The following is a 16,160-nucleotide window of genomic DNA, read 5'->3' as shown; positions in this document are numbered from 1 at the left end:
AGCATGGCTTTTAGTTCAGGGCTGATCCTGGAAGACCTAATTGGCTATTGGTTTTCCTTCCTGACATTTTCTTAATTAGTGACTAAATTGTATTGTTAATTGACTTTTCTCCATTCATTTTAAATTTTCTTATTTTTAAGACTCAGACCTCTGAATTGTTTCATTTTTCCTTAAATGACAACCAAACAAAAATTAGATGTGAAGTAAACCAAGAGACGAAAAGCTAAATTGGGCCTCAAACTCTAACCAGTTTCTTAAATACAAGTCAATTCTTGTTATTAATTAAACACGTTAATTAATTCCATTGTCTGTTACTGCTCATATTCTACCACACCAGACACTTCCAAAACTGTTTTTCTTCAATCATGTCCAGATGTTTTAGTGACCTGAGCAGATCGATATTACTGAAAAGTTCACACTATTTTCAAATATTGTATGATGGACACAGGTTAGCTGTTATTTACTCATTTTGCATCTTATTTTTGTTTGACTGCTAATTAACAAAAAATAAAGTTTTCTGAGTCCTAAAATGCAAATTGATCAAAATTATAGAAGAGAAGTTAATTACCAGCAAAAACTGGTCACTAATTAAGAAAAGGGTTAGAAATAAAACCTGCAGACACTGCGGCATTCCAGGATCTCAGTTGGAAATCCCAGGTTTACTTAAATAGGTTTTACTTTTATTGACTCCAAGATAGAAATTCACTTACTTCAGCTACTGGCAACTAGTAAGAAAAATCACAGACTACTTAAGTAAAGAACCAGACCTATATACATAATATAGTAATACATATCTAAAATTTATAAAAAATATCAGGCCAATGCCAGTGTGTCTGTTATAACTGGCAAGAGTGAAGATTGGCAATAAGTGAGGAAGCCTTATAAAGTCCAGTGGCTGACAGAAAAAAAAGAGCCCCAGTAGTGCTTCCTAGCACACCATGATATAACAAGCTGGTGACTAAAAGTGCTCGAGGACATTATATCACTGATAGGATGGGCAGAATAAGACCACATTGGCATCTTAATTTTGCCATCCTTCTATCTTCTGAGGCAAGATTCATTAATTTTATTCAATTGTTTGGATTCCTCTGAATTGTTGACTCCCTAGCTGGATACAACTTACCAAAATGGAGTTGTAAAACATCCCAAGCAGCTTATTATACACATTAAAGAATATCTAAAAATAAATTTGATTGACAAAACAATTTTCTAGAATTTATATATAGTTTGTATGTTGAAAAATAATTCTGTTTTTGCTTATTTGTAAAGAGTAGTCCCAGTTTTGAAAGATGATATTTTAAAATGATGAAGCCTTCATTTTCCAAAACATGCTGACAGCTCCTGGCCGCAGTTGGAACTGCACCTCTGATGTTACTCTGAGTAAAGCTATAGGTATGCAAAACCCAATCATGGCCTGTTCACCCCATCAAGCCCATCCATCCAATCTAACTTACTTATTCAGATCAGAAAGTGGGAAGGGCAAACATTAATATTCCATGGTTTGTATATTTTTCCTAGTTGTTTCCCCAGTAATATTCAAAGGGAAGAGGGCACAAACTGCCAACAGAGTTCCTTTACACAACTTTTTTTGGCTGTTTGATGAACTTGTCCAAACTAATACATGTGGAATTTCTCATCTTATATAACTGGGAAAAACATATATCTATTACACTTTCTGACAGCTATGTTTACATTACTTACTCTCAAAAGTGACTCTATTTCTCTTCATTCAGTATTTTTTACACCTACTGTATGTGTATACTTTGTTAAATGCCACTATATTCATTTGTTCATTCACGGGGCAACAGTCTTAGCAACAATGCCCATATGTCCCTTTTCCCAGCTACATTTCCCAATTCATACTGTGGGGTTCTACGGCGTTCCCAGGCCATCTGGGAGATATAATCGTTTCAGCAAGCCCTGGGTATTCCCTATGGTGTTCTCTCACCTGGTCATGCCCATAAAAACTCCACAGGGTTGTGTCCAGGAGGCATCCATATAAGATGACTGAAACACCTCAATGGGCTCTACTCTGAGCCTCTGCCAAATGTCTGTGTACCGCAGCTTATCTTGAAGGGAGAGCCCAGTTACCCAGTGGATAAAGCTCATTTCTGTTACTAGTACCACTAAACCTTCCTGTGAATTTCTTTCACAAAAACGTGCTGTTTAACTGAAATAGGATTTCAGTTAAAATCAAGAAATACCAGGAATTAAAACCTGTACTCACTGCAGCTCTCCAGAGCCAGGATTGTACATCCTTTTTTTATACGGTTCTATTTGCATTATGCTATGTTGTGGTGCTAAGCATTTTGTGGAGAATAATATAATAGCACAGTATTAAACTAATTAACTTTTGAATAAAGCAAACAAAAAATGGTTTATTTAAAATAAGAGCACAGTATGTCTGACACTGAGAAGGTCTTAAAAAAGATAAGAAGTTGGGAATACAGAATATTGTACTGTGAAAACATGAAGAATAATAACACTTACAGAGGCTTAGGTGATATTTTTGTCAGTCAGTGCTGGAGTAATATTTGTAAAATACGAAAATGAAAAAATGAGATGTTTGCCATCACTTTAGTGTTGATAATTTCTTCTGACTCTTTATTTGAATTTATCTTGAAGATCTAAATTTAAGATTCAGATCTTCAGGATAAAGATTTGCAACTTAGCGAAAACAACAGTATTCCAAAAAACGTTTTATAATGCTATTAAAGAACTTAATTGTTCATTGTTTTTTACATTCAGGACTGTAATCATTTTAGCATCATATGGCATTTCTCTTAATTATTTAGAAGTCTGCCATTTCAAAGATTCTCTTAATTATACACATAAACCTAGACACAGAGCATTGCATCTATTTATCCATTTTCATAAGTTTTGTAAATAGTACCAGAACAAGAATCAGTCTACAATGAACACCAGACACTCAGTGGGACAGTTTTGGTTTCCCAGTCGGCCCTCTCCACACCTTTAGTATACAGAAGGAATCTCAGAGAGATTGTGGGAGAAAATGTATATTGCATAAATATTAACACACTGCATTATACAGTGTATCATTTCATTCTCTGTGTATTATTTGTATGTGGTGAAATTGGAGATATTTTACAATCCTAAGCTTTGTTTTGTACACCACATTTGGAATTGATTTTTGATTTTTAAGAAAAAGTTGAAGTATCCAGCTTTGTGTGCATTTTTCAGGATTGCTCTTTACAGTTTAAGACTGACAGCTGGTATTTTATCTCTCAAAAATCATGAGTCATTTTTGTAACAAAAATAGTTTAGAGGCCATCTTCCTTTACATTTAGAGTAGTGGTGTCCAGATGAAATGTAGTTACTGTGTTGTTTGGGGCAAGTCGTAACCTTTAAGCAGACATTCTTTGATTTTTCTAGTTTTTAGGTTTATTTTTATTGTAGCTTTATAGATGGTATGTGGAAACTAATATTGACTTTGGATGGCTACTTTCTGTTTCATTTTTTGTCTTGTTACATCAGGTTTTATCTCCCTGAAACTGGTTTTGAGCTTCCTACAATGATCCTTTTCTCAGGGTTTAGTGTGTACATTGCTGATTGTAAAGTGATTGAAAACCATCATACTTAGGTGAAGGCATCTTTTTATTTTCCTGCATAAAGAGACTTACTAAAGTTAGCTACTGAACTCCATTTTACTGGTACAAAAGCACAATAAAGCATGCTATTGTATCTTATAATGTGTATACTAATTGTACAGTATAGATACATGTTGCTCTGTCATGATACTTGTTAGTAAATGGAAACAGCCAAAGCTGTGTGGATATTGTTAAACTATTAAATCGTTCTTGGTGAAGACATACTTCAACATCTATCTTTTTGACTGCCAATATATCAGGTGCACATAATACAAAAGGTACCAACTAACTTCTTAGGTTTTTTTCTTAATAGAAGAAAAGGAAAAAAAGAAAAAACAGTTATATAACTGTTAGCTGTAACCTCTCACTGTCCTCTAATGGTGGGCTGCTTGGTCACTTACAAACTTTTATTTCAGTGCAGTTTTATCGCTAACATAGAGCTTCACAACAGCATCCTTGAGTGCCTTTTAGGACCGCAGCTAGACATGGAATGGGCATTCTAGTTTTTTGGCTCATTAATAGCTATCTGACAAAGTCACTGATTTCAGCTTTCATTTAAAAATTATTACTATTTGTATCAAAACCAACAGTAGCAAATATAAAAATCATAAAACCTAGGTCCAAAGTCTTCATATCAGCAAGATGCTGAAGATGGTCCTTAGTTACAAATACTATATCTTTAATCAAAATTGAAAACTTTTTTTTTTTTGCCAGAGAAATAACTTCTTTCCAAGTGTTCAGCAGACAGAAAGCTTCATGAAAAGATATTTTTTTCCAGGATAGCAGCTGATCTGAGCCTTTTACAACAGCGTCAGAAAAGCAAAACTGAACTAAATGTTCAATTTCTGCAGCAAGGTAGCAACTGAACTGAGAGAAAACTCTTTTTTTTTAAAGTCTAATATACAGACACATAAAACACCTGCCGTCTCTGTTAGAACAGAGCTTACTATTTCTTAAAGCACACAAAATGTTACTAAATCTTTGTCACAAGCTCAAGCTTATTTTCCCATGGGAATCATACTCTGCTTGAGGATGCAGACAGACTGGCTGTACAAAACATTCAGAGGCCCTGCTTCACTTTCTAACTATTTAAAATACTGTGAATGCTTCTTTTCCTTTCAGTTTTTTTAGAATACATAGCAGTTCTATTTAGTTTAACAAGATTTTTACCCTTTCCAACCTGAAATCTGTCATCTGAAAAGGTTAACGTATATCTCAAACAGTAAGTTTTCTCTGCATGCTCTAGTTTTCTTCCTCATCTCAGAAGCAAATGGGTTAGATGGATTCCCAACTCTAAATTCCCAGTGTGACCTGGTTATCCTTACTGTGAGGCAGCAATGCTACCACTGCACCACCATACCGGCCAATTGCTAACATGTAATAATTGTTGTTTCGAAGTAGATAGTTCAAGGTTCTTGACACACTAAATTAAGAGACCTTTATTCTGCACAAAGTACATCGTCCATGTCTGTGTGAATCACAGAGGTAATGAATTTCAAGCAAGAGATACAAATTTTAAGAAAAATCTGTAAAAACATTTTGACAGACTGCAGGAACAATGTAAAAATAGAATTATTTCTTAGATTAAAATGTATATGTGCAGTCTCTGCATTTGCATTTTTCTTTTAAAAATCAGTGAGTCACGTAACTTTGAGCATTGGTTGTTTAAATTTAAAAAAGGTATTTTCTCTTATGAGCTTTTATTGAACTGGGATATTTTTTTGAGTCAAAAAAGACAATGGATAATTTTAATGAGGAAGTGCTAAGAGAAAAGAAGTGGTCAGGAAACATGCTGAGTTTGTACTGGGTGATCAAATGATTGATTGTGAAATCCCAAATCGCTAGTCAAAAAAGAGTTCAAATTCATACTGTAAAATGTAAAATGTTTTTCAGTTACTCAAAAAACCTATCGCAGAGTAAAATAAATGTTTGCACACTATTCCTCAGGGTCAAAAACCCCAAAATAAATGTAAACCCTATCCAAATCCTATACCAAACTTTCACAGACAATTACCTATTATAACGGACATAACTTAATTTTTCAAGTGATACTGTATGAGCTAAAAGAAAGCATTGTAAGTGTCAGCAAAAACACTTGCTTATTTAAAACACTTTTTAATCTTTTTAATTAGGATTCTTTGTTTGATGCAATTAATACATGATCTCTACAGTGTAGTCCACTGAATGCAGTTTGCCCAGGGATAGGGAAATTCTAAATATGAATTAATTGATCAACAGTATGGTGGTGCAGTGGTTAGGAACTAAAATCTGGAGTTTGAATCCTGTGCCCAGTGGGTTGAATGTTTTCATAATTTACATGTGGGTTTTTTCGCCAGGTGTGCCATTTTTCCTTTACCATTCCAAAGATATGCATGTTTGGTAAATTGACGGCTTTAATCAGTCTCTGTAATGTGGATTGTAAGTTTGTTTGCGTGCATGTTTGGAAACCCTCCCTTGGGTTGCTTCCTGCCTTGCTAACAATGCTCCAGGGATAGGCTTTATCCTCCTGGTGCCCTTAACTCAATAACACAGATCTGAGAATATTATGATATGGTCAGTAGCATTCACTTTGAATATTAAAACCTTATTTGAAAAGTAAGTTGAATGTACTGTCTTTTAAAACATGCTCAGGTGGTTATGTTATTAAGAATAACATGGGCTGTGCTCATCATGCATCAAATTCTTCTTTAATAGAAAGTAATAAAGTGGAGTGTTAGCCTGTTTTTGTGTTTCAGTTTAACAACTTACTAGCTATGCACTCTTTCAACAAAATGAATAAATTTATTTCATTTATTTGTTGAGGTGTGTCAACACATTTATTTGTGCAAAATAAAAAGCCACATTAAATTCATGTTCAGCTGGGAACCTTTCATGTTTCTCTAAATGATAATGTGCACCATATCTGTGACAGATATGCTATTCCAACAGGTTTGATAACAATTCTAAGCCCACATACAGAAACACAGTACAATCAGTTGCAGAGTCTCACAAGCCGTCCTTGAGGTATGGTTTTCAAAGGTTAGTTTAGTTTTAACTGCAGCAAATACATTTTGTGCAAAACAGTGTTCACCACTTTGGTTGCAGAAATAGACCAATTTTGTTATATTTCTATACCCAGCTTCTTCCATTACAAGTGGAAGTTAGTTTTGAGCTTTCTGTCACACAAAAATAAAATCTTATTAATCATAATTATACCACTCTGGTAAAACTTCCTAAAACAATTTTGCCCTAAAAATATATTTTAAACAATAGAGAAAATCCAACATATCCAGGCAACAATCTTGAAACACTGGGCACATATGTGCACCCCCTTCTCTACACTGTGGTGTGGATCTAATGGGACCATACATAGGTTTTATCTGACTTGATTGGTGGTTGAATTTTTGTACATTTTGGTCTACAAAATTATATAAACCTATTCATTGTGGTAACAAGTCAGTCTGGATAAACCATTAAAGGTTCAGATTTTCTCTGCATATTCTGCTTTTCTTCCACATTTCAGAGGCAAACAGGTTAGACAGATTCACATCTCTAAATTACCAGAGTGAACAAGCATAGATGTGCCCTTTGATTGATTGGCATTCTTTCTGTAGTTTTTTTTTCCTGCATTGTCCCAATTGCTATAGGAGAAAGGAAAACTTTGGTTCTTTGCAACCCCATAATGGCTAGAGCCAGTTTGGATAAACATGGGTTGATAACAATAAAAGAAAATTGGAGCATGAAGAGTCCAGTAGAAAAAAAAATCTAGGAAGAAAATGTATGGGTCTGACCTGAAGAGCAGAAAGATCCAAGGTTTTTGTGCAACACTGGAGGTAAGATCGTAATTAACAATATGGTGGAAATCTGGAGTAGACAGAGTAAATTTATGCAATTGAAAAGCGAACATGAAACACTTTGTAAATGGTGGCCAATACACTAATTGAATCCAGGTCTCTGGAGGCGTATGGAAGCAATGACAGGCACTGCATCACTGTGCTACATGGATATGTTGTACAAGCAATATGATTAAATTCTTCATGAAGTACAGTGTTTTTCCTGATTAAGTAGTCACCATAATGAATAGGTTTATATAATTTCATTTGATCTGCACTGTTTGTGTTTTGCAGAATACTTATTTTGTATTATGAACAAAATCTTGTGATTTCCAGTTATAACACTACTACAGTAACATCAACCTTGCTTCAGTGTTCACAGTGATTTTCATTACCATCACTTGCTTCCCAAGCTGATATTTTGAAAAGGTACTAAACACAGTCATTATTTTCAGAGAAGTGGTGTTGACTGGATTGATCTGGTATACAATTGGCAATCAAGCTGGTTGTAGATTTAGTAGTCTTATGAATACAGAGCTCCATTAGGGTTTTTTTTATTGTTAATTTGTTGTTTAATGAATGTAAGCCAAGTCAGATCGCATTCAGGCTCTGCTTAAGCAAGTACTGTCTTGATATTCCTTAACTAATTCATGGGATATTATATCATTTGTTGCATTTCATAAAGTTAAAATAGTAAATGTCTGCATCAATACATTTTTTAAATACTACTTTTTAAAATATTATTACTTTATCAATAGCTTTATTTTGCTTGTTAAGAAAGTGTCATAATCTTCCAAAAGATTAGAATAAAAGCTATTAGCTCTCCAAAGTGCAAACTGCAATTAAAAACGGAACAAATCTTTTGCTTTAACTGCTGCATTGTTCTCTGCATGCAGCACATATGATTACTCTTTAATGACATACAGTTGTGATTGAAAGTTTGTGAACCCTTTAGAATTTTCTATATTTCTGCATAAATATGACCTAAAACATCATCAGATTTTCACTCAAGTCCTAAAAGTATATAAAGAGAAACCAGTTAAACAAATGAGACAAAAATATTACACCTGGTATTTACAGTAATCTTTATTTGTATTAAGTGATATTGCTTATAATGTCTTTTATCATGCCAAATATACAATTTTCAATATTTTTGCCTGTTACAGTGTCTCAAAATCTGTACTTTGTGAACTTTTTTACAATAACATTATTTAAGTGCAAACATGCATAACATTCAAAATCCAAGAACTATGTGTTTTTTAAACTAGAGCAACATAGACCTTTCTGTTCAACTTAACTTAGCTTAAGGAAATCAGGCATATTTAAGTTTGACTTTATTAGTGATGTATCATTGCAGAAAAGTGGTTAGTCATGATGGATGTCTGACACAAATGCTGCATGAAATCATTCTGCATTATATTTGATACACTATAATTTCAAGGCTTGCATTTGAAACACATAGTCAAACATGCCTAATATTCTTTAGCAGCATCATTATGTTCTGCAGGCAGAAGGAATATTCCAGCATGCAGTACACACACAAGTGTAGTTTCTATCAGGTGCAAAGATTTCTAACTGGAGGCCTTTGTTAGGCAATTTATTAGTTCTTCTCAGTTATCTCTGGCATGTATATTCATTTGATAAAACAGTACACAAAATGTGTACGAAGTATTTTTATTATATTAACAACTCTTTTTTATTTGTGAGTTGTTTGCAGTCACAGAATATGTTGGTAAAACACACCAAGTAAATTCTCCAGGTCTATTTTAAAATGATAATTTTTCTTTGAATATGTATTCCTCTGGACAGGGCTTAATGATAAATGACCAGTCTTATTAAATTTTCTAAAGCCATTGAGGCAGCTAACAAAATATATCTCAGTTCTTTGGGTCTATTGTTTTGATCCTCTAATAACCTTTCCACCAGATAGAGAGTTACACATACGTTTTCATCTATACTGTACTTAAAACTCATTTAAAGAAATTGTAAGACATTTCTTCATTCTCTCTTTAGATAGATAGATAGATAGATAGATAGATAGATAGATAGATAGATAGATAGATAGATACTTTATTAATCCCAAGGGGAAATTCACATAATCCACTTTATAAGTATTCTCTGCACAATTTTCAACTTGGCAATTAATTTATAGTTGAGAGACGTTTTTAAACTCTTTTAACAGGTGATATTGGGTGCTTCACACAGTTGCCTTTTTGGAGACTTTGCATTACTGTGATCCTCCTTTACATTATCCCATTTGTAACATAACTTAGAAATTTAATGTGCACATAGAGTAGTGTTCTGAATGGGATGATGAGTAGTAGCACAGAAAATTAGATGCTGAATTTTCTTTTTTTAATATTTAAATTGTATAAAGAATGTTATCAGCTTTAGCCTTCATTTAACATCATAATATTAATCAGTACTAGATAGATAGATAGATACTTTAATCCCCAAGGGGAAATTCACATACTCCAGCAGCAGCATACTGATAAAAACAATATTAATTACAGAGCAATAAAAAAAGCCGTGCAAGATAAAAAATGCAAGGTGTAGAGTGTGAAGCAGGTATAACTATACTAGCCTATGGATATTGAATTTCCTTATGAAGTGTGCCAGCACTAAATGCTAAAGGTTATGCAGACCTGACTTAAGAGATGCACATTGAATAAACAATGACACATAGTTTACTTACCTTTAAATTAATACAAGATTTATGTACAAATTGAAACAGAAACACCAGAATGCTACAGTATTCATTGTTATGTTTAGATTCTGCTTGGGATAGCAGCATTTTGATTAGCACTACTGCTTCATAGCTTCTGATTCTGTGGCTCAGACATGGTCTCTGTGGACTTTGCACAGTATACCTGTGGTAGCATAGGTTTACTGTGGGTACTCAATTTTCCTGCCACATCACCGAGAAATGCAGATTAGGCTGGATAGCGAGTGGGTCTAAATTAGCACTGTGGGTGTGCTCTCCATTGCATTAGTGTGTCATTAAGAGTAGGTCCCTGCCTTGTTCCCTATGTTACCATTTAACCAAGTGTTGGAAAAAGTGGATCTCAAAAATAAATTAATGAATGTCTAGACTCATGACTCACTGTGTGTATCATAGACCCAATAGCACTTGGGAGCGTATCTAAACTTGGTTTCTTAAGCATTCATGTAAGAAAAGCACTATATAAGAATGCACTGAACCAAACTGAGCTGAATGTGTCTAATTAAGTGCATATGACAATAATGAGCCTATAAACCTATACGTACAGTATGTAAACAAGTAGATGTATTCTGACCTAATAAAGAATTAGCATCACATACTCAGAATCAGAAATATAATAAAATGGAGGCAGATTAATGACATATCACTTGCAATGTCCCTACTTTTTCTAGTAATGCATCTGCTGAGACATAAGGCTGTTAACACCTTGAAAAGTGCATTTGAATGTGCCCCAGTTGTCACATCTGTGTCACAACAGCCAGTGTTGATCTACTGATAAAATGTATGTAATGCTGTTGGAATTTTTAATATCAGAATCACTTATTTTGCAAATAAACACTAGTGATGTGCTTGTGTTATAATCAATGCATAGAAAAGTAAATGAAAATCGTGTATATCTATAGTTATATAATGCATATTAGAATTACAAGTTGATATGCATTCCAGCTGGTATGTTCATGATGTTTTACCGTGCTTTGTCCTAGAGATTCTCCAAGCAGATTATAATTGTTAGAACTAATGGCTGAACACACTTTCCAATATACTGCAATAACGTATTGCAATGGCACATATCCCTAAACTAGATAATCTGACTCACACATCTCTAGACAGTGAATTAAAACTGGATTACCCAGTGAAAATGCATACAGACTTGGAGTCAGTATGTGAAATCTGCTTAGGCAGTGACCAGACTGGGAATTGAACTCGGGTCTTTAGAGATACTGTGTTAAGCAGCAGTACAGGCCATTCTCACACCAATAATTTGGAATAGCCAAGCCTTCTGAGTAATTTTTTGATTTCCATTATTATTTTGACTATTATTATGTGTACTACATAAAGGGAAATCAAGTTAAATGTTCTTGCATAAAGCTTCTCTGTCCACCTTTGTCAGGAATGTTCTGCAATGATGAACAACAGCTTGTCACTGTAGGGCATGTGACTAGATCTAGTGGGTTCATATTTATGGGTGAACCTAGAATGGAGTGGCAGCAGCTAACTCTGATGGTATTCTTGTCTATATATACACAAAGATGGTGCACTTACATCTGCACTACTTTGTTTTACAGAGAAACCAACGATTGCTCCTCCAGTGTTTATTTTCCAGAAGGCAGAACGACCTCTGAAGGTAACTAACAATTCTTTTTCTTTTTAGCTTGTTTTTCACAGTAATAAATCAAATAAACATAAACTGGATTTATAATTGAGGTGCATATTATTTCTGTATTGCAAAATCTTAATTTTATTTGGCCTCTGTATGTTGAATGCTGATTCACAATGCTTCATATATATCATATAAATTAATTGTTCACACATTTTTTAAGTTAAATCACACTTTGAATTAATGACACAGGGGATATTAAACAACCAGTCATTAGTTCAAGCCTTTGGTCAGTAAGCCACGTGACAAACAGATATTCCTTCTTGAGTTAGGATTCACTATATCAAAGCCCCTTAATGCTGCTATGAAAACAAATAGCCAAAACTAAAATAATGTTGTCCTGATTACTGCAGTTGTCATGCAGAGCTTTGGAGAGTTTCCATGTTTCGGAAAAATATTATCTTGATTGATTTTTAAACTTTCCTTTTTGTTTGTTTATTTACATTTTAGTTGAGAATCACAGTTGTACAGTATGTGAATTAAACTAGTTTACCGATTTTTATAGGCCAGTCACAACAGCATGAGGGGAAATAGGTTTTATAGCCTGTATTCTGCATTGCTTTTTAAAAACAAAGACACTTTATAGTTTTGGATGGGAGATATGCATCCAATCAGCCTAAAAACAATTAAAGCATTTTTTTTATTCAGTTTCTTTTCGATGTTAAATAAATATTAGCAGTGAATTCAGATGGCCTCTTTTGGGAGAACAGAAACAAAGGAGTCTGGGGCCTTAGAAGACAAGAAGATAAATACCAACCAACTAATAAAGTGTATTCTTTTAAAACTTTTACTAACCTGCAATATGCCATATATACAGTATATTAAATATGGTAAAAACAGCCAAAAAATGCCTCCCAAAAAAGTTCCAAATATGAAGAAAGCCAGCACAGGTCTGATATCACTGATGTTATTTGTAGAGTAAGAGCAACAGCAGAGCAATAAAGTGGATATCATCAGGTAACAAAGCACATACACTCTTGACAGAAGCTAATATTGAAGACATAAAGTACGCACAAAACAGTTACCAACTGGGATGTGTTATAGCTTAAATGAGACATAACTAATAGAAGCAAAAATTGATACAAATAGTAATGATTTAAAAGAAAGCAATCAATAAAATAGTATGACAGTAGTGAAACGAGTCTAACAAAATGAGTTTTTAATGAGTGGGTTTAAAGAAGATTCTGTTGTGGAGAAATGTCTAATAAACAAGGAATTATAAGCGGAAGTGGCAGCACTAGATTAGCACACGACAGGGAAAGAGAAAGGGTTCGTTAGTGGCAAGAAAGAGTTTTTGGTCCTAAGTGACCCTTATTCAGCGTTAGATTTTTTCGGCTAGACATACCATAGTTTTTGGTGATGATAAAATCTGCATAGTGCAATGAGATAAAGAAAGTTTTTTCTTTTAACAATACAGACTATAGTTGGAATCTACATAAGATGGCATTAGGTAGCTTAGGTCAAAACACTACTTAGAATTTTTTTTTTTTTTGTTGAAATATCATGATGAATTTTGATTAATCATTTGCAACATTAGGGACCATCTTTCATTTGTACCAAAATTAATTTAAACCAAAAGCAAATACTGAGCACTGTCCTTCCTAGGTACATCAGAAGGAAGTTCAAATTTGATTTTGGACCAGAAGATGAAACTTGTTCAAAAAGCAGCTGAAATTAACAGTGGAAAGTAAAATTAAACCAAATAATGAAGTCAAAACACTATGCCCAAATTGTAGTAGAAAAAAACAACGCAAAATGAACTAAAGTGGAAATTCTTAAAGAAGCAAACACAAAAAGTATACATGGAATGTATAACATGATGGAATCCATTAAAAAATAAAATGGAATTAGAAAAACTGTTAATGCTTTCTTACTAAATTTAACGCAACTTCAAAGCAGTATATAAATATTATAATTGGAATCGACTGGAAAAATAAAAAAAAATTAGAAAAAATCCAGAATAATGAGAAAACCATCTATAATGAATCCAAATCATAACAAGCATACTGTTAATGTCCCTCTTACTTATATTCACATTATAATAGAGTGGCAATCGCACTATAACTTGTTTATTACAGGTGCATAATGTTCCATTCTGTTCTTTTTTGTCATTTAAATTTTTCTTGTTATTTCAGTTAGTTAAAAAATAATTGTCTTGCATGGAAAACTATTATAGTCATTATAAATCTTGTACATAAAAATCAATACTGTCAGAACATGGTAAAGGATCACTATGAACTACATACTGTACGCTGTTAAGGAGGAAATTGTCATTTTTTAGAAGAGAATCAAACAAAGCATGAAACATAATGAAAAATAAGTCATCACACATGTGCCTAACCCTTCAATTTCTTCATAATCGATATTTATTTATTAGAAGACATAAGAGACATCAAGTTTATCTTCCTGCTCTAGCTTATGCGGGAAAATAAGAGCTGAGATGTAGACCTTTTTGACAACTGACAAGAACATTTCATTTTTTTTTTTTCATTTGCTTTGCAGAGATCGGCTGAAAATTCAAGGCTGGAAAATGGTAGGTACATTCCTGGCAAATAGAATTTGTTTTAGTCTACTTCTTCATTGTAAAGGGCATAGTTGCTTATTAAAACTTAAGTGTGTTCTGCTGTAGTTCTGTTGTTTGAATATTAGCTCTGATCATTTATGGTATGAATAAAAAAATAATGCAATCCTTATTTTATCAGCAAGGAAACAGTGATATTGCAGCATTCATTTCTATGGAAAAATTAGCACTCTTCAGAGGCAATGTTTTAACTTAGCCTTGCCATTTGGTCGCTGTTTAGCCCTTTATTTTCAATCTTCTTATTTTTACATGATGTAGTTTGTGCTTAGTGTTGCTGAAAGAGTATATCCGTGTGCCGGATTAATTGGTTGAGTAAATGATATTTGTTAATACAGTTACTCAAATACTGTTAATGAATCAGTGAATTGTCACTCCTAAACATTTTATTAAATATTAAATTGTAGAAAGAGATGCTTGTTTTCAAACCTAAACTTAAAAAACATATTTAATAGCAGTTGTTTACAAAAACACTCTTGTGAAAAGTCTGTCATTCCATCAATTGAAGACGAGTAGTGCCAACATCCTAATAATATTCATTGGTAGAGTTAAATTAACCTGGTGTACTTATGTTGTAAACTCTGTATGAATCTGTGTATAATGCAGTCATTTTCAAAATCATTGTCTTCTTTTTTTCATCCTCAGCTGGGTTAGGAGCAATTTTGGAAAAACGTGGACGGTCATCTTCATTTACATTCTCTGGTTCAGGATGTCAGTCCCAAGCAGGTAATGTTTTGATTAGTTTTAAATGAAATTTCACAGTACAGTACCATACAAATATGTCAATGAAGTTTTACAAATAAACTAACAGTGTCATCTGCAGGGTTTTTTCAGTTTTTCTGAGCACATAATAAAATAATAGCATTTTTGCTTCAGTTCTCTCATTTTTCTAGAGTATTGCTAATTCATTAAATGTATTTATAGTTATATTATCATTTTGATTATTATTTATTTTTTGTTTTCAAATTAATTTTCTCATCACTAATCATCCACACAAACACCTATTTTCTGGTCATACTTTAGAGGATCACCAGAAGCTATAGCTAATTAAGGCTACATTAGTCACAAAAAAGAAGCAACCAACCTAGGACAGAACATCAGATGGTCTCAGGGCACACACATCCATATCATTCACACCAGTGAAGTTTATAATCATTCATTTATGTAACACAAACGCCTAGTATACATGTATCCACTTACTGATCCTGGTTAATCCAATTTTACTTTGACAGAGAGTCAGAAACTACTATATTGGCAGCAATGACACTAACTCTGAAAGAGTCTCGCCTGTCCTCTCAAGATATCCTCATTTATGCACCTACATTCATTCACATTTGGACAATATATACTCCATTCTTAAGCTAAATAAATGTCTCAAGGATGTTAAAGGAGAACCAAGAATATGCAGAGTAATAATGTGGAAATAATAATAAAGAAATAATGTTTAGACTCCACACTATCAATGAACAGGCTGACACTTGAAACTAATACTCTTGAACTGTGGGGTAACGATGCTATGCTGCACAATGCTACCCATTGGTTATTCAGTCATTCCTTCAGTACTGTTTTCAAAAGACCTTCTTTTAAAAAAAAACATAATTTAAAATGGTAATTGAAGCATAAAATTAACACTTGCAAGCGGTATGCAAAAGGCATCTGGAAAAAAACATCAAAAAAGGTCTATAAAACTGTTATAGTAATAAAATGGTCCTTGAAAGTAAAAATGTCGCCCAGAAATAAAAATCATGTAGAGCAATGTTCAGCAGCTCTAGGTAGTGTCAAC

At 33.5% G+C, this 16,160-nt stretch overlaps 1 protein-coding gene across 2 annotated transcripts in view; it reads left to right on the top strand.

The window, feature by feature from the left end:
- Positions 1–16,160, top strand: part of LOC120527292 (ran-binding protein 3-like) — a 47,844-nt gene that overhangs the window by 11,358 nt on the left and 20,326 nt on the right. For both annotated transcript variants that reach the window (XM_039750536.1, XM_039750535.1), the window contains exons 2-4: positions 11,708–11,766; positions 14,302–14,332; positions 15,023–15,103. In XM_039750536.1, coding sequence (XP_039606470.1) covers positions 11,708–11,766; positions 14,302–14,332; positions 15,023–15,103 — 171 coding nt within the window. The remainder of the gene's footprint in view (positions 1–11,707; positions 11,767–14,301; positions 14,333–15,022; positions 15,104–16,160) is intronic.

The sequence above is a fragment of the Polypterus senegalus genome, chromosome 4 (genome assembly GCF_016835505.1).
Source record: "Polypterus senegalus isolate Bchr_013 chromosome 4, ASM1683550v1, whole genome shotgun sequence".
NCBI classification, from domain to species: domain Eukaryota; kingdom Metazoa; phylum Chordata; class Cladistia; order Polypteriformes; family Polypteridae; genus Polypterus; species Polypterus senegalus.
This window is presented reverse-complemented; position numbering and strand designations above follow the sequence as displayed.